The sequence below is a fragment of the Lithobates pipiens genome, unplaced genomic scaffold (genome assembly GCF_037356315.1).
Source record: "Lithobates pipiens isolate NorthernLeopardFrog02 unplaced genomic scaffold, aLitPip1_a1.2 Scaffold_13, whole genome shotgun sequence".
NCBI lineage: Eukaryota > Metazoa > Chordata > Amphibia > Anura > Ranidae > Lithobates > Lithobates pipiens.
The window spans coordinates 407,626,705-407,649,216 of record NW_027507718.1 but is presented as its reverse complement, the minus strand read 5'-3'; the positions used below and the strand labels follow the sequence as shown (position 1 = coordinate 407,649,216).

General features: G+C 44.2%; 1 protein-coding gene across 3 annotated transcripts in view; it reads right to left on the bottom strand.

Moving 5' to 3' along the window:
- CHIC2 (cysteine rich hydrophobic domain 2) overlaps window positions 1-22,512 on the bottom strand; it is a 93,500-nt gene that overhangs the window by 52,320 nt on the left and 18,668 nt on the right. For all 3 annotated transcript variants that reach the window (XM_077477483.1, XM_077477482.1, XM_077477485.1), the window contains exons 2-3: window positions 16,299-16,353; window positions 16,060-16,215 (exon numbers count right to left, since the gene is read on the bottom strand). In XM_077477483.1, the coding sequence (XP_077333609.1) occupies window positions 16,060-16,215; window positions 16,299-16,353 (211 nt within the window). The remainder of the gene's footprint in view (window positions 1-16,059; window positions 16,216-16,298; window positions 16,354-22,512) is intronic.

Genomic DNA, 22,512 nt, shown 5'->3' with positions numbered 1-22,512 from the left:
CCTAAATAAGTGCCCACTTAATTTTCAATTACCATATTCAAAATGTAGCAGGGGTTCCATAAAACTGGAAGTTTATTTCAAGGGTTCCGCTGCGTTCAAAAGGTATAGCTTATATAGTTAGAAAATAGGGCTTTTAAGCAAAAAAGACATCTTGCTAACCCCTCAAGGTCAAATTATAGCGTCAAACAGCTATATTGCTTTCACTGACTCTGGCGAACACTTTGAATCATGAGCGCGTGGGACAATTTAACTACCGTATTTAATCGGCATATAACACACACTTGTTTGCCCTTAAAATCAGGGGAAAATCATGGGTGAGTGCTATACACCAATCCCCCATTTCTCGGCCGCACTCAGTCGTTCTCGGCTATTATAGCCGAGAACAGCCGAAAAATAGCCGAAAGCTACTGAGATACACAGGACATCCGCTCTGTATCTTGGCAGCGCCATTTTTAAATGGCAAGCCGGCAAAGACACTGACAAGGCTGCAAAGGTTAAATGGAAGGCTGCAAATGACACGGCTGCATTAATGGGCATTTAAATGTACGTTTTTTTTTTCCCTTAAACATCCCTCCTAAAAGTTTTTTTTCTTTAAAATTCTTTTTTTTTTTTTTTTTTTTTAAATGATCCGATTCCTAGGAATGAAAAGAAAAAAAAAAAAAAAAAAAAAAGTCTCCATGCTGTGTATAGCTTTATTGTATGAAACATACGCTCAAGAAAAAACTAGAAACATCACAGCATGGGTGGAATAGCCAAGAAAATTTTTCAAATACGTGAAGCTTACCAGTACAATTAAGTGTTTTTCATTATATTGGAACCCAGATCAGAATCTGCATGCAGTCCTGATCTTTCAGCATTGCTCTTTACTGACATACAGGACAATTCAAAATATCATTAACCGCTGCGCACCCGCCCTATAGCCGAAAAACTGCTACAGAGTGGACTAACTGCCGGGAGGCCGTCCCTTGACGTCCTCCTGTTTACTTCCCCTCTGCGCGCCGACGTGGGCGCGCATAGGGGAAGTTCTGTGCGGGCCGTGTCCCTCGTACACAGCCAGTCACAGATCGCTGTAAACGGCCAATCACAGCACGATTGGCATGTCCAATGAGAGATGATCTCATATGTAAACATATATGAGATCATCTATCAGCACCGCTCTCCCTCCTCACACAGACAGCGTGTGAGAAGGGCGAGATGAACGGCTGCAGCAGCCGTAAGATAAAAAAAAAAAGAAAAAGTGCCACCCGCCCCTGGTGCCACGCGTCATCGGTGCCACGCGTAAGTGCCACCTGTCATTGTCCTGGTGCTCCAGGGCCTTCAAAAGTGTAATAGTCAACAAGTTAGATGTGTAATTTATGCTCCTAGAACACGTGATGGCGCTCCCTGCATGTTGGGCCTCTATGTGGCCAGGCTGTGAAAAAGTCCCACACATGTGGTATTGTAATACTCAGGAGGAGTAGCAGAATTTTTTGGGGGGTGTCATTTGTGGTATACACATGCCATGTAAGAGAAATAACCTATTACAATGACAATTTTGTGGGGGAAAAAAAAAAATCTTAATTTTGCTAAGAATTGTGGGAAAAAATGACATCAAAAAGCTCACCATGCCTCTTACTAAATACCTTAGAATGTCTACTTTCCAAAAAGGGGTAATTTGGGGGGTATTTGTACTTTCCTGACTTGTTCGGGTCGCAAGTAGTGAGATAGGCCACCAGTACATCAGATGTGATCAATTTTGTATGATTCGCACCACAGCTTGGAGACTAACTTTCACAAAGACCAAATAATATCCACTAATTTGGGTTATTTTTACCAAAGATATGTAGCAGTATAAATTGTGGCCAAAATTTATGAAGAAAATATTAATAATTTGCATACTTTTGTCACAGAAACAAAGAAATACGCGTTTTTTCTTCGAAATTTTCGGTCTATTTCATTTATAGTGCAAAAAATAAGAACCCCAGGAGGTGATCAAATACCACCAAAAGAAAGCTATTTGTGGGGGGGGTGGACAAAAAATTTGTTTGGGTACAGTGTTGCATGACTAATTGTCAAAGTGTGTGAGCACCGAAAGCTAAAAATTGGTCTTAAAGAGGAGCTGCACCTAAAAAAAAATTAAAAGCCAGCAGCTACTAATATTGCAGCTGCTGACTTTTAATAATATCACACTTACCTGTCCCAGGTTCCAGCGATGTCGGCGGCAGATGACGAGCGATCGCTCGTCTCGCTGCAGGCACCGCCGCCATCCTCTGTCAGGGAATCGGGAAGTGAAGCATGAGGGCTTCACTGCCCGTTTCCCTACTGCGCATGCGCGAGTCGCGCTGCGCTGGTTCCCCGCTGTGTCTCTGGGAACTGTGTGCTTCCCAGAACACAACGGGGGGGGGGGGGGCGGAGCCATGCGGCGGTGGGCGGAGCCATGCGGCGGTCTGTCCGGAAGTGGGTGCAGTTACCTGGATTATCCAGGTAACTGCACCCCCCTCCCCCCCGAAAGGTGCCGATTGTGGCACCGGAGGGGGGGAGGGATAATACTAGCGGAACTTCCCCTTTAGGGTGAAGAACCGCTTTAAGTACTACACTTTTAATACTAACATTTTACACCAATGAATGTATCTAAATGCTTTGTTACCAAGGGAAGATCCCCTTTGCTGATAAGTGTTGAAAATCACTCGCTTTATGAAAACATTTTGATGTTAAAGTATATGGCATTACACGGTTATACTCTATTCCATTTGCAGCCAATTGACCTAATGTGACTTGAGCCCATAATAAAATAATTTAGACTGAGTCTTTTAGGAGTGAAACTGCACCTTTTAAGTTAAAAAAAAATAAAAATAAAAAATGTTCAGCTGCAATGCAAGAAAATCAAAGTCTCTGATCTAGCAGATAATTCTGAGACCAGAGCAGATAAATCATGATGCCAGGTGTTAAAAGCGGAAGACTGCAGGTGCAAAGTGGCAGCTCAGTCCCCTGTTCATCAAGCAGCAAAGTGCAGCTGCAGTTAGGGATGAGAAACGACAGTGTAGTGCACCACAGAGGCTCCAACAAACCATTCTTATGTTAAGTCTTACTGCTATCAAAGAGCCAGAAAAGTTTGCAAGATCTCCAAATCAACAAGTTAATTTTTATATTCTACTGGCAGACATAAAAATGCAATTAAGTCCATCAGAAAATTACCACTAGCATGTACTAAAAACATAATCATCTTGATTACCAATTAGTGTTCAACTGAAACGAATAACCAAACAGGACTTATGGGCTCTCGGGACACATTCTGTTTGAGTGGGAACCTAATAGTTTACTTTAGGCGCAAGTGTCACTTTTTAAATTTATTACATTCATTATCTGTGCGTTTCTGCAATGTGAAACAGTGCCCTGAGCTGACAAAGATCAGCGGACCCTGCTTGTTTTTTTGTAAAGATCGCCTTTTTAGAGGCTGCGTTCCTTTTAAATGAAAATGGGGCTGCAGTTATGGTCACACTTTGTGTTAATTTAGTTGCCAGTCAGCTTCAAATCAAAAGAAAATAAGGCTGTGGAGTGTAATTAACATTCAGTTCAGTCGTTTTGTCCCTTGTCTAGCCCCAAGCTTTGTTCAAATTGCCATCTGAATGCTGAAGGCTGTAGGGAAATCGATTTGATTCTAATCGCACCATGAAAAGAACATGATCTAACTGCTTTCAGCCCTCCGTAAATCTGTACTGGGTCTTTAGCACAATGCAACTTCCAATTTAGAAAGCCCCGAATGTCTCGTCAATGACTTTGTGAAGGGAGGAAACAAAAAAAAAAAAAAAAAAAAGGGTGAGAAGAAAAAAAAAAAAACATTTTAAAAAAAGAACAAGGGGCAGACATAAAAATTCCAATAGTTGTTTAAGCATTACAGTTCATTTGCATCACAGCAAACCTGAAAAGGGCTGACCCTTTAAACCGCCTCTCGAGTCTATGAAGTTGTAGCGTTGACAAGCTTATATTGACAGAAGCTCATTGACTCTGAAAGGCTACTCTATCAATGGTGTAAGACAGCAATAGGTTCTGCACTGAACAGGCATCTGCCTGCCCTCCCGCTGCTAAATCAATGGCAAGGGATTAAGATATCTAAATGCTACTTTTTGCTATACCTGCTTACAGCATAAGGATATACCACATTTGCCTCAAAATTTTCTACGGTGTCTATTTTTTTCCATAGAATGTCACGATTTTGAGATGAGCAAATACAATGAAATACCTTGGGAACATTTAAGGCACTCTATTGTAAATACATCAAAATGAAGGAAAAGCTTAGGATATCTAAAAATGTTACCAATACAAATGTCTATAGTCATTGTCAATATTCAGCTTCTGCCTTCATTTCCCAGTGGTTTTAAATGAATCATGCATTCACAAAAACCATGCTAATATAAAACCTTTATAGCCCCAAAATCATTTTTGTGTGTAAGGGGGGGGGGGGGGGGGGGGGAGTAACACTTAATATATACAAACCCGAAAACAAAAATAACAGACATATGCTGATTCAATTGTGTAGAACTATGTCCATTTATTTTCTTTTTACATCATGAATGTATACTTCTATGGTAAGAGCTTGGGATCAAGTGGCATTATTATGCATTTCATTTTTTTCAGCTGTGACAGGTGAAAGTAGAAAGCTCCTGCACGTGCAGCCCAATTAATCAGCGCACTTGACATATTACTGGTTCCCAGCGAAAGGCAGGTGACAGAACACAAAACCAGAATGGGACACTTGATTGGAGAGTAATATTTTTAGCTCACAACAATGGCACATTAACTGTCACAACTACAAAAGTAAAGCTGGGTCCTCTAGCGTAACTGCATGGATCAGTTTTAGAAGACTTAATTTATGCTGCTATAATGTGAAATGAATGATGTCAATATAGACCAGCAACAACATGCTCCAAAACTGAAGGGTGAAAAAAACATGGGAAAAAAATAGTTATACTAAAGAATTTATCAATTAGCCCAAACAATTGAAAAGGGTGAAAAAAAATTAACAGGCTGGGAAAAAAATTTGGTTTACATCCTAAGCTTGAATCAATTTCTATACATTACAGTATTAGGAGTAATGCACATTTATAAAAAAAAAAAAAAAAAAACACCACACTTCTGTGGCTTGTCTGGCAGGCTACACTGACTACTTGGTCCAAAAGATCCAGCATAATTATCACACTGTGGTCATACGGAAATTAACTACACCCTCCACCACTTTTAATACATTTTTAGTTAACATTTTGATTATTTTATACATTTTTAACCACTTACAGAGCACCCGCCATCATACGTCGGCTGCTTGAAGAGGGATATCGTTATGGCAGCAACTAGCTGCCATAACCCCGGTATCCTCTTCTTCGGTGGGTAGTCCGCTTTCAGATAAAAGTGGTCTCTGCGGCGGATTCACCACAAGATCACTTGGCGGCGGGAGAGAGCCCCCACCCCCTCCTGCCGCACTCTGGTGCCCTCTGCCGCTTACCAGAGCCACCGGAGGCAATCGCGTCCCGTCTTCCATTGGGTATGGAGAGGAGCGAGGGGAAGATGGCCCCCCACTCGTCTCCATACCACTGCAGTGCGGAAGAGACGTCAAAACATCACTTCCGCCCATAGCTCTTAAAAGCAACATTTTGTTATTGCATTTTAGTGTAAATATGAGATCTAAAAACATAATCTTCATTACCAATTAGTGTTCAACTGAAATGAATAACCAAACAGGACTTATGGGCTCTCGGGACACATTCTGTTTGAGTGGTAACCTAATAGTTTACTTTAGACGCAAGTGTCACTTTTAAAATGTATTACTACATTCATTATCTGTGCGTTTCTGCAATGTGAAACAGTGCCCTGAGCTGACAAAGATCAGCGGACCCTGCTTGTTTTTTTGTAAAGATCGCCTGTTTTAGAGGCTGCGTTCCTTTTCAATGAAAATGGGGCTGCAGTTATGGTCACACTTTGTTTTAATTTAGTTGCCAGTCAGCTAAATAATGGTTTTCTTGCTAGTACCAGGCCCACCACCAAAATACAATCCACAAATAGGATTTGAAGTTCATTGACGGAGACAGCATCTTCATCTTGACCTTAGGGTTATATCACCATCTTCAGGAGAGGACTAGGCAGAACATGTAAAAAACAGCAAAACTGCACAGTATCGCCCAGGGGGCAGTCCTGCTGGCTATAACCCCCCTTCACACTGCATCCAGCAGCTCAGTTTGTCAAAAAGCAGTACAAAACATAAATAGGAGGGGTGGGTGCTGTGCCAGTCAATGAACTTCAGAGAAAAGGATTTTACTGTGAGTACAAAAATTCTATTTTCTCTTCGGTTCATTGACGGACACAGCACCTTTAATCCTGACCTTAGGGACGTCCCCAAGCAGTGTAAAAAACGAGGGATGGGAACAGAAAGAAAATAAACTCCACCCATAACAAAAAGAACTCCTCAACAGAGGAGTTGCAACCTTAAACAGCCGCCTGCAAAACCTTGCGGCCAAAGCATGCATACAAAAATCATAATTTTCTTTCGTTCATTGACAGACACAGCAGCTTCATTTTGACCTTAGGGATGTCCCCAAGCAGTTTAAAAAAAAATGAGAGGTGGGAACAAGGAAATAACTCCACCGGTAACAACCAGAGCTCCTCAATGGAGGAGATGCAACCTTAAATAGCCGCCTGCAAAACCTCGCAGCCGAAGCAAGCATCCAAAGACAATCCAGAGAGAACGGAGATTTGTCCCATTTAGACAAGATCGCCTTTTGCAGGGCTTGAGTCTGGAATTTAGCTTACGGTACCGCCTCGAAAGTGGCTGCCATGAGACCCAGAACTCGCATGCAAAAAACGCAGCAACAACCACCTGTGGGACACCAACAATTTCACCGCAGCTTGTCCGAAGGGAGGAAGACTCTCGCCTCTGAGGAGTCCAGAAGCAAGCCCATGTACTCCAGGTGTTGAGTCGGCACAAACGCCGACTTCTGGAGGTTCAGTACCCAACCAAACTCCCGAAGAGTTTTCACAGCGATTGCCACATCCTCCCTTAATTCTGAGGCGGAAGCTGCTCTCATAAAGGAGATCGTCCAGGTAACCCACGATTGTGATCCCTCGCTGCCTTAGCAAAGCCAAAATTGGGTCTAGCACCTTGGTGAAGACCCACGGTGCTGACGCCAGGCCAAAAGGGAGCGCTACAAATTGGTAGTGCTCACCCCCAACCGCAAATCGCAGAAACCTCTGATGCTTGATGCATATGGAGACATGCAAGTATGCATTGTTGATGTCAAGGGATGCCAGAAAATCCCCCTCATGGAGTGCAGCGACCACTGAGCGAACAGATTCCATCCTGAACCTTTGTACCTTCACAAAGCTGTTGAGGGCCTTGAGGTCCAGGACCAGACAGATCACTTCCTTCTTTGGGACTACAAACAGATCGGAGTAGAATCACTGAAGCCTTTCTGGTGTCGGTGCAGGTACTATCACCCCACACAGCAGCAGGTCCTGTACTGCCCCGAACAGTGCTTCCCGACAAGCCGGTAGATGAAGGTTGGAGGTCAAAAAAAAAAAAACTGTTTGGCGGACAAGAAACCAACCATCTTGTATCCTGATGAAACCAGTTCGCAGACCCACTGGTCAGAAAGTAGGAAGGACCACCGAGCTGCAAACTCCCGAAGACAACCCCCCCCCCACGAGAGTCTGGCGGGGGCAAACTTTCATACGGCAACATATTTGCTCGCAGGCTTGTGAAACCAGGGACGCTTTTGTCTGTCAGCAGACACCTTGTCGGACTGGGAACGCTTACCTATCAACCCGGGCAGACGAAAAATCCGCTTCAGGAAGCGGAAAAGGAGGGCCCTTGCCTACAGAGTGGCTCCTTACCTTTTCCTGGACTGTGGGAGCAATGCACTCTTACCCCAGTAACATTCTTAATGTCATCCAGCGAGGCTCCAAACAGCCTCTCTCCCTGGAAGGGCAAATCCACTAGTGCTTTCTTAGATGCCTGGTCCGCTGACCAACATTTTAGCCAAATCAGGGGACATAGCACCACAGCTGATACTGAGGCTCTAGAGAGCAAGGGGGCCATATCTAAGGCTGAATCACAGACATAGTTAAGGCCCTGCACCAACTGGTCTGCCAGCTCCAACATAGACCGAGGAAGCTTGTTGCTTCTCCAACTCCTGGCGCAACAATTTAGCCCATTCAGTAAGCGTCTGGGACACCAGGGCCGTGGCTAACACTGGTCACAATGCTGACCCAACGACCGTAAACATGGACTGGGCAACTGCCTCGGCCCTCCTGTCGGCAGGGGTCCTCGAAAGCAGAGGTCCCTTCCACCGAAATCGTGGTTAACTTATTTAACCTGGATACTGGGGGGGTGTCAATAATCGGAGGAGATGTCCATCTCTTTAGGAAACTCTCCTCAAGAGGGGTAACGCCATGCACCTTGGGATTGAAAAGGCCTGCTGCGGGCTTCCCCACTCCTTGTAAATAAACTTATCAAAATAGGTTAGGTAAGGAAACACTTTAGCCATGCGGACCACCTCAGTAGATGCCCCCGCTGTATCCTGCACCACTGCAATAAGTCACTCTCACTGTCCGAATGGTCCTGGTCTGCATCATTCGAAACTTCAGAACAGGGGCCGCCTGCCACAGTGGGACGGAGTCTGAATCAGAGCTTTCCCCAGAAGAAAGTGGGGGGAGGGGGCTTTTTTTTACCCCCTTGTGCCACTTCCACCCTGGCAGCAAAGGCCCCCCAGAGTGTCCATAAGCACCACAGGTGTAGGGGAACCGGTTTCCATAACGGGACGTCTGGGGAAGAAGCGCCAGCTTCTGACGCCATGCTGACCCACACTCACCTGTCACCACTTAGGGACCCAAGGCAAGTCACACAAAATGCCCACCCTCCTAGCTGCCATAGACTGAGGGGCCCCCCACAGGACTCACCACCCTGACCCAGGTACTGCGCTGTGCTGCCGCCGTCCGCTCTCCCCTATCAGCCATGAGGTGTTCTGTGTATAAACTGCACTGTCTTAGAAGGAAACAGTCACCCAGCACTAGAGGCAAAACAAGCCGAGTCTACTAGAAAGTGGTCTTCTCAGCAAAAAACGCCTGAGGGCGCCAGGGAAAGTGGCTGCCAGAGAGAAAATTGTCGCGGTCCGTGTGGTGGCCTCCCCACATGGCGTACATATTAAAACACCCCACCATGGCTCCGAAAACAGGGAAAAAGAAGAGGTGGACCAGCAACACCCAGCGCAGCCCCCTGCCTGGGCTCAGAGCCCCCCCTGGAGGATCCCCAGCCAGGTACGTGCACCACACCCCCATATGCCCAGTCACACAGCAGCCCATAGCATGGGGAGGAGGGAAAAGGACAGGGAGAGAAGAAAGGGAGAGAGACTCCCTAGTCGACCTCCCAGGGAATGCCCAGCTTTTCCATCCTGCCGAGACAGGTGGAACCATACTTAACCCTCCGGCAAGGGCTGCTGGACGCATTCCATGGACAGACCCATCACCCAAGCAGTACGGGGTGGCTGTAGGCCCCGGCACACTGACAGGGACACCAGTTGCCCGGTCATATGGGTGCCCAGAGCATATAGCTGGATCAGACAGGGCATGTCGTGGCTGATTCAGCACGTAGCTAAAGTCAGCTCACGCTAGAGGGCTAGGCTGGGGAGACTAGCAGGATCTATATTATCCAGCCTGTCACCCAGCCCAGCTGTTGATTGTAGATCACAGGCATCAAAAATGCAGAAAAAAAAATAAAAAATTCCCAGGACCAATGATCCCCATTGGAAGCCAGGTCCTTCTACACTAGGCAGAAAAAAAACTGAGCTGCTGGATGCAGTGTGAGGTGTTATAGCCAGTAGGACCACCCCCTTGAATTGCTGTGTCCGTCAATGAATGTAAGAGAAATATATTTTTCTACTCCTGACATGCAATGGGATACCACATGTATGTACATTTGTGGTTTGGACACAGTGGAGCTTGATGCACGTGTTGCTTTTTTAGCCTAAGCACAGGGGTACCAAGAGCTGGCCATACACAAATTTTCCCATCTACTCCCAACAGACACGTCTTTCCAACTGGCTGTGCCAACTAACTTTCTTTTACATAGAATATTTTTTTCCCTTACAAAAGGAGAAAATACAGGCAAGGGTTTTTAACCCTTTCATGACTAAGCCCATTTCTGACATTTGGTGTTTACAAGTTAAAATCTGTATTTTTTGCTAGAAAATTACTTAGAGCCCTAAACATATTTTTTAGCAGAGAATCTAGAGAATAAAATGGCGATTGCTGCAATATATTTTATGTCACACGGTATTTGTGCAGCAATGTTTTAAATGCAACTTTTTTGGGAAAAGGGACACTTTCATGAATTAAAAAATAAATAAAAATAAAAACGCAAGTAAAGTTAGCCCAATTGTTTGTATAATGTGAAAGATGATGTTATGCTGAGTAAATAGATACCAAACATGTCACGCTTTATAAATGCATGTACTTGTGGAATGGCAACAAACTACGGTACCTAAAAATCTCCATAGGCAATGCTTTACATTTTTTTACCGTTACCAGGCTATAGTTAGAGGAGGTCTGGTGCTAGAATTATTGCTCTCGCTCCAACGATTGCGGCGATACCTCACGTGTAATTTGAACACCATTTACATATGCGGGCGTGACTTCTGTATGCATTTTCTTTGCTGCGCAAGCTCGCGGGGACTGGGCGCTTTATAAAAAAACATTTTTATATAATTAAATTGTGTTTAAAACAAAAAACATTTTTGACCTCTTTTATTGCTGTCACAAGGAATGTAAACATCCCTTGTGAGACAGTACCAGGTGGTGACAGGTACTCGGCGATTCTGAATACTGTATATTTTTCTAAAACCGGTGCCATCGGCAGCCAAGTAAACAGGAAGTGACGTTGCTTCCGTGTTTGCAATCAGGAGACTGGATCGAGGCTGGAAACTGCTTCGTTACAGTCTGTCACTAGTTGCCGGATCGTCCGTCGGGTCTCCGGAATAACAGCCGAGCGGCTTTTAGCCACGTTGGTTGTTCTCTGAAAAACGAATTGCCCGCCCTAAACAAAAGTAGTGGGATGATGCCTGCAGCTGCGGGTATCACCCCGGTATAACCCCCGAAAGCTGAGGCTGCACATCTGTGTACGCTTGGTGGGAAGGGGTTAAAGTAGATCTAGAGCCAAATGTGGGTTTGTTTAGAATGGTTAAAGCCTGTTAAGACTTTTTTTTTGCCTTCTTTGCCCTACTTGGCAGCTTTCCTTTATGCTGGGTTCACACTGCTGCATGATGCAGCAGGGGTCCGGTGTGTCCCTGTTCTCCCTTTCAGGGATGAAATCAGGGCCAAATTTTTGCCTGAATTCAGCCCTGAAATGGAGACAAAGATGCACAGGACTCGTGTGCAAGCCACAACGGAGATATCTGAACTGGCTCCATAGAGAGCCGGTCACAATCTCCTGTCATACGGGGGAAACCAGCATCCAATTCGCATCTAGTGTGAACCCATAAATGAACAAAGCATATCCCTCGATGAAGTGTACTTGCCTAAATAAAAAGCACTTAATGCGATTTCTGTCTGCAGTTCCTCTACTATCAGAATGAGCCATTTCTGACAGGCTGACTCCAAGGGACCGAGGGGAGCTCCAGCACACAGCCTGCGATCACCATCCTTAGCTGTGCAGGTTTCCCTATGAGATTACTGTGTAGAGGGGAGTGAGTCCCTTTCCTTCACTCGGATCCAATATTACACTCAGTTATTAGCATGCTCTGTTGCTTGTAGTCTTTACCCAGTTGCAGGAAGAAGTGCGACAATTACTTGTGCACATTTCACAAGTGTTTTTCCAAACGTTTCTCTGCTACAACGCACAAAAAAATCTAGCAGATACAAGGAAGATGCCAACAAGGAAGATGCCAACAGCTGACATCAAAAAGGATTCTAAAAACCTTCACTGGGCAAGAGAAAAAACGCCTGAAGCTTACAAAACACATACACATGAAAGACACTCCAAATGGGTACACACACACACACAAACAAAATTGCACTATTAAAAAAAAACGCTGGCAAATCACATGTAATACACTCTGCTTAGGTGTGAATGCAGCCTAAAGTACAGGCCCCTGTTGTATATTCTAAACAAGTCCCAAATCCAGTTAATGTAACAAGCCTCAAAAGTAAAACAAAAACCTCCTTTGGGAAGGGAAGCAAGTGAGACAAATTAAGGAATATTTACCTCCCCTGAATAGAGCCAGACACTGCAGCTCCCAGTGGGAGGGTTTCAGCAACAGAGGAAGTGCTATCAATTCAGAAAGCAGTGGGCAGAACTAAGTGCGGCTAGGTACTGATTGGCAAGCTACAGGCTCATCAACAGTAACAATACTAATAGCAATGTCTCCTGCAACATCTTCCAATCCCACTGTAGTGCAGACACAGCCTACATGTAAGTGGCAACTCTGCTCTGAATTCAGGAGCAGTTCAGCATCATTTCCACCCCATCACAGGAAGCTGCATGACATGGACTTCAGTGGCAGGATCAACTGGTATTTGTGGGACTTTGCAGGGGCACTTCGAGAAGACTACACTGTACAGATGCACTTAAAATGAAAACCTGCACCATGCACTTCTACTTTAACTTCTAGGAAGTGAAGTGGAATCATCCCAAAGTGGAGGAAATCTTCCCAAAGTGCTGCTCCGTTCCCTTGTTAGGATAACTGCTGTAAAAGCAGCTGGAAATTTGTGTCGGGATAGGTGCATAGAGATAGATTAGCAGAGAGCTGATCTATTCACAGCACAGATCTGAAAGTCTTTTCCTTCCTCTGCCTATGTGGAGGGTGGGTGCCTCTCCAATCAGCTGAGACAGTGTATGCCAAGACTCCACACCCAGTGCTGGAACAGGAAGAGAAAACTAACATCATGTGCACAGACGCTTTCAGTGTGGAAAGCTAAAGACAGCAGATATACAAATAAAACGTACGTAGGGAGATATGATACAGGGATGAAACCTCTGAGGTGCTTCACTTCACGGGTATATTTGAGGGTTTACATCCACTTTAAAGCAAACCTATCTGCCCATTCTAAGCAAAGTACCAAGTTTGCTTTACTGCAGACAATAAGCAGTGAGTGATTACATTATCCTCAGAAATCCTTAAAGTATTAACTTTATGAGGAAATCAAGTTACATATGGCTTTGCAAGCTTTCAACAGTACCCAGGCCTGGTAATTGGCCGTCTAGTCACTGAACATGGAAATGACAGGAGGCAAAAGGGGTGATTTACTAAAACTGGTGCACTCAGTCTGGTGCAGCTCTTCATTGTAGCCAATCAGCGTCTAACCCCAGCTTGTTCAATTAAGCTTTGGCAATAAATCCCAGAAGCCGATTGTTTTCTATGCAGAAGTGAGCCTGATTTCACACACTCCAGCTTTAGTAACTAAATCCCAAAGTGTCATGTGTACCCATAATTTTGGGGTATTTCTCCTGTAGCAGCAGAGCAAGAATCAGGGGAAAGGCAAGTACTGAATGCTTGCAATGCAATTTGTAATATGGTTGGTTTGAAATTGTAAAGAGTTTGTCAGGTAACTAAAAAGCCAAATAAATAATTTACAGTAAAACATGCAATGCAGGTCAGGTAGCATACACATTAAGAAAGAGGATTCTTTTTTGTTTTTTACATGCCATGTGCTGCTGCAAAGGCTAAACAACCAGTGGTGGTGGTAGCAGGCTGGAAAGTCGGACTGCTGATCATACACAATCCAGTGGCCTGGGTCTGAAGAAGTACAATACAATAAGCCCCCTGCAAAGTGATCCAATTAACAATGGCCGAACTTGAACATCCATGAGAAAGATGAAGATTAATGTAGAATTAAAGTATCTAGACAACCTAATGTAGGAACCAGAAAACCCACAACAATGTAGTATTGTGCTTTAAATAAATGCAGACAAAAAAAAAAAAAAGACAAAAAGTTGGAGGGAATGACATAGAAGGGGCTCTGCAATACAAGTTTCAGGTGAACCCCACTGTAGGGATCAATGACCATTAACCAAGAGAAAGGTCACCCTCAGCCTTAGAGACCAAGCTAAATGGCCTAAAGTGTTACCAAACCCACAAAACAGTAAAATCAGGCTCTATATGCAGTAAAGCATGCTTGTTAAACTCACTGTGGAACCTAAGGGGTTAATCCTCTGTGCTTTGTAAAAAGGCAGCTTGGACTTGTATGTAGAGATCCTCCTCTTCCACTGACTCCAGAACATGTTGGAGTCAGGCTGGTGTGTATTTCGAGTTTTCTTTTTGGGAGGGTGCACGTAATCAGCACAGGGCCAATCAGCACTGTCCAGACAGAGGGTCGGGGATCCTGGATACCGATATGACAGCTCAGTGCAGTATGAAAACTCCTACAAGCTTTACCAGGAACTGACAGGAGTCACAAGACTGCTATATACTGCTGATAAAAAAAGTTAGCCATTTAGATTTACTAAAATGATTGCATTTCCATGTTCTGTGTACTGTGGGAGACCAGATATAGTGAATGCAGCAGGGTTCTGGGTTTAGTAACACTTTAAAGTTACAAATTGCCAAGTGCTCATCAGCCATTTTCTGCATCCTGAGTGGATTGATTGAAGTATCCGCTGTTACTAACCCAGCACGTCTACTTTTTTTGCCATATGGTTTTCTGCCTCTGCTTGTGTCCGTGGACCTTTGCTGGACCCATTTACTGGTGTTATCTAACACATTAAGGGCTTGTTCACACTTGCTAAATTATTGATGCTCAAACACTACTAACACTTACAAACGTTATAGGATGGTTGTCAGACAGGCGTCAATGAGTTTTAGAATGGGGCATTTTACAAGCAATAAAACTCACCCTAAACGCCGAAAGCACAGTTTCGTAGCATTTGATGAGCGTTAAAACTGCTCCACAAAGGAAAGTGACAGATTTTAATGCTTTGCAACCACCCCAAAACCGCCTGCAAAGTATTTACGGAGTATTACCATAGACTTGACTGGGAGGCATTGAAAAGCTTCTCTGACGTGACATGAAGCTTTAATTTTGAAGCTAAGAGATTCGAACTCTTCATGTTTTTGTAATGTGAACAGCACAATGTGCGGTCTATTAAATCGCTTGCATAGGCGTTTGAGGGTCGTTTTTAACACCTGCCAAACTCCTCTCAAAAGCCTGTTCTAAAGCCAGTGTGAACTCGTCCTTAAAGAGGGATACGCGGGAAAAAAAAAAAAAAAATTAAAGCCAGGAGCTATAAATACTACAGCTGCTGACTTAATAAATGGACAATCACCAGCGATGTCGGCAGCCAAGGCCGATCGATCGCTCAGCTCTCGGCTGCTGCCACCACAATTCTCGGTGAGGGAACCAGGAAGTGAAGCGTACTACTGAGCATGCGCGAGTCGCGCAGCGCAATCGGAATGGTCTGCGCTGTCTCTGAGATCCGTGTGTGTCCCAGCAGACAGCATGTTGGGGCAGGAAACGGCATAGACTCCCGTGGGAGTCTATGCCCGGAAGTAAGTGCAAAAACCTGTCTTAGGCTGGGTTCACACCGCTGCGGCAGCGAGAACCAGATGCGATTCGCACCGCACTGCAGTGCAAATCACATCCGATCTCTGTGCGATGTGAGTTCAGCCATACAGATAGTATGGCTGAATTTGCATCGCACCCGCAGCAAACTCGCACGGGATCCTTTTTTTGGTCCGCAGCAGAATCGGATCGCATTGGTGTTCACACCATGCGATCCGATTCCTGTCCGAGTTTGCAGATCGCACTGCGATATGCGGACTGATCTGGGGGTGTCATTAACATTTCACTGACACTCCCAGCAGTCCGCATAGGGCAGTGTGAACTGCCGGCGGGAGGCATGTGATACGGGAAAACGCAGCGGATTTGCGGCGTTCCCGCATCGCTCCGGTGTGAACCCGGCCTTAGACACGTATCTGCACCTCCCCCTGAAAAGGTGCCAACTGTGACACCGGAGGGTTCCGATGAGCAGAAGTTCCACTTTAGGGTGGAACTCAGCTTTAAGGGGAGTACTAGGTATGACACACAAAAAGAAAATTGTTAACTTACTCTTTTACTAAGACACACAACTGGCCACATGCTGCATCCTAATGTGCAACAACAACAAAGACATCCACACAGCAGCCAGCGGACATTAATTGGAAGGTTCTTCTTAAGACAACTGTTGACTCTGTTAATGCTGGATTTAAATTCCTCTGGCGCTACCTAGGTGTATAAAACAAAATTGTCATTAGAACATTATACCTGAATTAATCAACATCAAGAAAATGTATTCACTGCATCCATACCTTGCCAGTTAAAGAGGATGGAAACTCTGCTTCAAATTTGTTGCTAAGACCAAATCTATAAGAGAAAATAAGGTAGTGTTATTCATGCTAAAAATCACACAACAAGGCCAGCAAACACTAATTTTCCTCACAACTCCGCTCCAACCCAAACACATTTTCTTTTTAACCTGCTGTCTATAACTCCATTAGAAAGGTGTCCCCTCATCTTTTGTTACTTGTGACAGTAGTACAAGAAAGGTGAAAATAAGTCCAAAGGGAAAAAAAATTTTGGGCTGAATTAGGCTGTAAAGCATAACCTCAAACATTGCTGTCTGTGGAAAATAGTATCCAATTAAACAAGCAATTTCAACTTACACAGGTAAACACAATCTTCCAGACATATACACACACTTTAGTAAAGACAACATATTTAAAACCACTTATTTCCCAAGGTACATACCCGTACATCCTCAGGTTTCAGTGGTTATACCGGGATGATGCCTGCACCTACAGGTAGCATTCCAGTATAATTTCCAGGCAGCGATTCTCTCTCGCAGAAGTGACCTGGGGTGGCTAATTAGTCACTCGATCACTTCTGTGGGTGGCAGAATGCGGTCCCGCGCCCCTCCCCGGCTCACCGATCCCGCCGCGGAGGCCGGGAGCAATGCAGCGATGGCTGCCCTGTACAGAGCGAAAAGGAACAGACGTAGTTCCCCTCTCTGTAACCCTGGAAACCGGGAGTGATGAGTAGTTTGTCACTTCCGGTTCCGCCCCTTTGTTTACCTGGCCACCAGTGACCAGGGAACAAGTCGATCCACCTGACCTCTGTCCAAATCTCTCCATAAAAAGAGGACCTGTCACAGCCCATGCTGTCACAAGGGACGTTATTCATCCCTTGCCATTGCAATAAAGTTAGTACAAGTAAAAACAATTGTGTATAAAATAAAATATTTAAAGCTCCCCCAACCCACCATGCTTACGTGCAAATGCATACGTTACTCCCTACGTACAAAATGCGAACGCATGGCAGCCCTACACATATATGTAAACGTTGAATGTATTGTCGCAAACGTTAGAGAGCAATAATTCTAACACTAGACCCCCTCTTTAACGCTAAACTGGTAACACGTAAAGCATGCAGCATGGAGAATTTTAAGCACCATAGTTTCATTTTACAGGCAGATGCAATTTTAACGCGTGACACGTTAGGTATCTATTTACTTGGTGTAACATCTTGCACATTATACAAAATAATTGTGCTAACTTTTTTTTTGAATTCATGAAAATTTCATTTGCGTGAAATACAGTGAGACAAAAAAAAAAAATTATATATATATCCTCTGCTAAAAAAAAATATTTTCTAGCCAGAAAAAAAAAAAAGGTAGACTTTTACATGTAGGTGCGGAGTGCCAGAAATGGCCTGGGTACAAAGTGGTTAAAGTAGTTGTAAACCTCCGTCATGGAATCTGAACAAAGCACATATCTGTAGTATTTGTCTCTGTCCAAAGCTCTAAGTCTTCACACCTGAGCTTAGCAATTTACTGGTGTTTTTCTGGCTTATTTTTTTTTAAAGCATTTTTGAGATTTTTTACAAGCATTTTAGAGGCGTATTACAGCTTAAGGTGTTTTTGTTTAGCCAATAGAAAGCAGTAGAGAGGGGAAATGATGGGTGGAGAGCTGCTATTTGAGCAGAAAATGCTCAAGCCAGGTGTTTATATTGAAGTCTGTGGGGCCAAAAACTTTTATAATTTGCCAATAAGAACCTCATGTACTTTGAGTGACGGGCATTTGAAGCTCATGTACTTTGAGTGACAGGCATTTTGCTTCAGGTGGTGACAGAACGTTCAGATGTGAACAAGGGCAATTGAAATTAATGGGATTTGGCTTCTTAAGCGTTTTAGAGCTACAAGCAGAAAATCGCTGATGCTTCGTTCCTCTGTTATCAGCAAGAGTCACTTCTGAAAGGTTTTCCCCAACACATCCTTCCTTCAGTCCTGTGCCATGTCTGAAAGGAGGTTTGTGCCTTTCCTCCAATCAGCTCTAACACCCCTTTCACACCAGGGCGTTTTACAGGCGCTATAGCGTTAGAAATAGCGCCTGCAATCCTCCCTAAAGAAGCTGCACTATTGTGTGCAGTGTGAAAGCCCCGAGGGCTTTCACACTGCAACGGTGCGCTGGCAGGACGTCAGAAAAAAAAGTCCTGCCAGCAGCTTCTTTGGAGCGGTGAAGAAGCGGTGTGTTTACCGCTCCTCCACCGCTGCTCCCCATTGAAATCAATGGGGCAGCGCTGTAATGCCGCCGGCAAACGCCGCTATTGCGGCGTATTGCCGGCGTTTTTAACCCTTTCGTGGCCGCTAGCGGCCGAAATGAGCGCAAATCCGGCTGTAAAACGCCGCTAAAAATAGCGGCGTTTTACCGCTGACGCAAAGGGCGGCGTGGTGTGAAAGGGGTCTAAACACACTAACTGCAGCTCCCCACCCCGCCTCTGTGATACTAACAGATCTTCCTGTACTGGAGATAACCATTTAAGGCCCGATTCACACCTATGCATTTTTAGTGCTTTTTTGCAGATTTGCACTACAGAACATGTGCCATAGGAAAACATGTTAAAACGGAAGTAAATCCATTGATTTAATAGTTAAAAAGAACAGTTAAATTCCCGGCATGCCGGGAATGCTAACTGTCACATGGGTTGTGCTTTCAACCAAACTGTCAAACCATCCAACGGCTGGTGTCTTAACTCATCACACTTGCAGTATCATGACCGTTATAGATTAAACAGAGGCAAAGATGGTAGCTTCCTTGGCTGAAAATAGGAGGGTTTACTTCCACTTTAACCACTTGCCGCCAGCCATATAGCAAAATGACGGTGGCAAAGTGGTTTTAATATCCTGACCGGACATGATCAGCATATTAAGCCACTGGGTGCCGCCGGGGGCGTGCATCGCAGCGATCGTTGTTGCGGTGTGTCAGTCTGACAGACTCTTTACCATGTGATCAGCCATGTCCAATCACGGCTGATCACAGTGTAAATAGGAAGGGCCGGTGATCGGCTTTTCCTCACTCGCGTCTGTCAGATGCGAGTAGAGGAGAGCCGATCGGGGGGGGGTCGGGGTCTGTGCTGATCGATTATAAGTGCAGCCCCCCTGAGGATGCCCACACTGGACCACCAGGGACGCCACCAGACCACCAAGGATGCCCAGCACCAGGTATGCCCCTCTAGACCACCAGGGATGCCAGTCAGTGCCCACAATGGATGCCAATCAGTGCACACAATGGGCATCACTGAGTGTCATGCATTGTTTGGCACCAATTGGCATCCATCCCTACAATACTGTATATTACAGCGCCGCCCAGCCGCACCGCCCATACGTGCCACTTATCAAGTGTGTGTCGCATATCAGTGCCCGTCACTGCAGCCCTGTCAGAGCCCATCAGTGAAGGAGAAATTATTTACAAAGCTTTGTAACTAAAACAAAAAACACGTTTTTTCAAAATTTTCAATATTTTTTTATTTAGCAGAAAAATAATCCCAGAGGCGATCAAATACCACCAAAAGAAAGCTCTATTTGTGGGAACAAAATGCAAAAAATTTAGTTTTGGTACAGTGTAGCATGACTGCACAATTGTCATTCAAAGTGCGACAGCTCAAAATTAGACTGGGCAGGAAGGTGTATAAGTGCCTGGTATTGAAGTGGTTAAATGGACTATAATGAAAATCTGCAAAATGCACAAAAAAAAAAAAAAAATGCAGGAGGTGTGAATCAGGTCTTAAGATATGAAGAAATCTCTACAAAGAAGAGACTGACAGGAGGTCTAATTCTTTGGTCTACACAAAACTAGAAAAAAAATAAAAAAAGAGGGGGCCTACGTTGGGTAAAGGAATGCTAGAAGCTCCGTAAGCTTTTTGTTTTCCGTTTCCCTGCTGAAAACTTCCCCTCACTTCCTGTCTAGTAAAATGATGTGCCCAGAAAAAAAGCCAGATGTCTTAAAGAAAAAAGGAACAAATGATACACATACGGCATAAATGCCCAATGGTGAAGGATTTCTGGCTCAAAATAATTGGAATTTATTAGTTGGTATCAGAATCGGAGTTGCAACCAAATAGTGGCAGTGCATTATCTATTATCCCAGGACCCATGAAATTCATTGGGGTAGATATCCTTCACCATATAACAGCTGCTAGGACAATAATAGCCCGAAATTGGCAAAAAGCAAAAGGCCATAACATAGAAGAATGGGCATGCGAGATGAGCGAAATACAATCTATGGAAGGAAGGAATTGGGTTTAAGGAGAGCAAGTAATCAAACTCAAAAAAATATGGCAAGAGTTCCAGACCTCGAAAAGTTAAACTACAATATCTAGAAGGATTACCGTACACCTTTTTTCCCCCCTTATAGTTGAAATGTTTTAGGATTAATGTAGGTTAGAGAGGGTAAATTGATATATGTAAATATTACCAGATAATTGGATTAATCTAAAAATCTGAAAATAGAAAATCCTATGGGATATGATAAACCTGGATTAAAGATATACGACCATACCCGATTTTATAATATAAATATGAAATTGCATAATTGTTATATATATATATATATATATATATATACAGGGTACTTAAATGACACATTTTCACAAGCAGCGACCCTGGGAAATAAAATGGTGGTATTTTTAAGTCACACAATATCAAGTGCAAGGTATTGAGTGCAACATTTTAGTTCCCCTGAAATTTTTTTTTCAAATTAAAAAAATGTAAAGTCAGCAGCTACAAATACTGCAGCTGTTGACTTAATAAATCGGACACTTAACTGTCCCAGGGTCCAGCGATGCAGGGGAACGAAGTCCCACTTGTCCCCCCCCCCCTCCTCTCGGCGGCGCCGGCATTCTAACTGTGGGCACCCGGCTGTAGCTTCACAGTCAGGCACCCACTGTGCATGTAGGAGTGGCGCCCGCACGCCGTGATTGGCCCCACAGTCATCTGGGACCCGTCACATGTCCAAGATGACTGACAGGAGGGAGGGGGAGAGCTGAGCCCTTCCTGTGCCGAGAGGAAGCAACGTCAGGATCCCAGGCACGGAGGGAGGCAGACTACGAGGGACCCCCTAGCAACAGACATTTAGAGGAGAGTTTAAACAAAAAAAAAAATCCCCAAATTTTTTTTTTTTTGGAATTTTCATAATTTATTTTTTGTGGAACACCACTTAAAATTTTATACATGCGACACCTACAGATCATCAGTCTAGACTACCCTATGAATAATGGCCCTAGAATTGCTGCTCTCACTCTAGCATGTGCAGCACAACTGACATTTTTGTACACAGGTGCCCCAATATGTATTTTAACATTTGTGTGTGTGTGTGTGTGGGGGGGGGGGGGGGGGGGAATGCAACATTCTTACTGGGTAGCGGAGATCAGCAAATGGACTTTAACTAACTTCCCTACCCTCTATCCGGCGGTACCCACCATACAAGTTGCTGGTCCGCAGCTCAGGAGACATATTGGGGGGGGGGGGGCAATTAATGTCCTGAGGGTCTGTGGAAGCGATCGGGCAGCTGTTCCTTTTATCTGATGGTCAGCTTGTCAAAGAAAGTTTTAAGAGTAGCCCAACTCATCTTGAAGAACAGGCTGCTGTATCTGCATACGAAAAACTGTGTAATGCCTACATATGATTCTAAGGCTAGCCATAGATAGATTGAAATTTGGCTGCTCAGTAGGAACCATCTGTTTTCAATACATCTATGGGCAGGCTGGCTGTACTGAAGTCGATCAACCCATGGTTGAAGAAAAGGGGAAAAAAAAAAAAAAAAAAAATGTATATATGGCCTAAGCCTCTATTTTTAAAAGAGCTGTGATCCAATTAATGAAATAGGCAGGCCATATATGGTAAGGAAAGGTCTAGGTGATTCTGGAAATCCATCATCCATGGAATACAGTAGGTTCCAACTTGCAGCAGCTTCTAATGCACAAGGTGAGAAACCCACAGTGTTCAGTGAAATCCAAGCAATTGCAGTACGCAAGATGAACCTGCACAATTGTGCGAGGCTGAAGATAAGGCTGGAGTTCAGCTTTAACTTATCTGTGTTTAGAAGCTCCACATCACTCCATAAAAAAGGGAAGGTATTAAAAAAGCAAATATAAGAATATAGAATTCTGTGTGCCACCAATCAGTGCCTAAATTAAAAAGTAAATAACTGAGATGCTGCAAAAAAAAATTAAATGTGTTCCCACATCCAA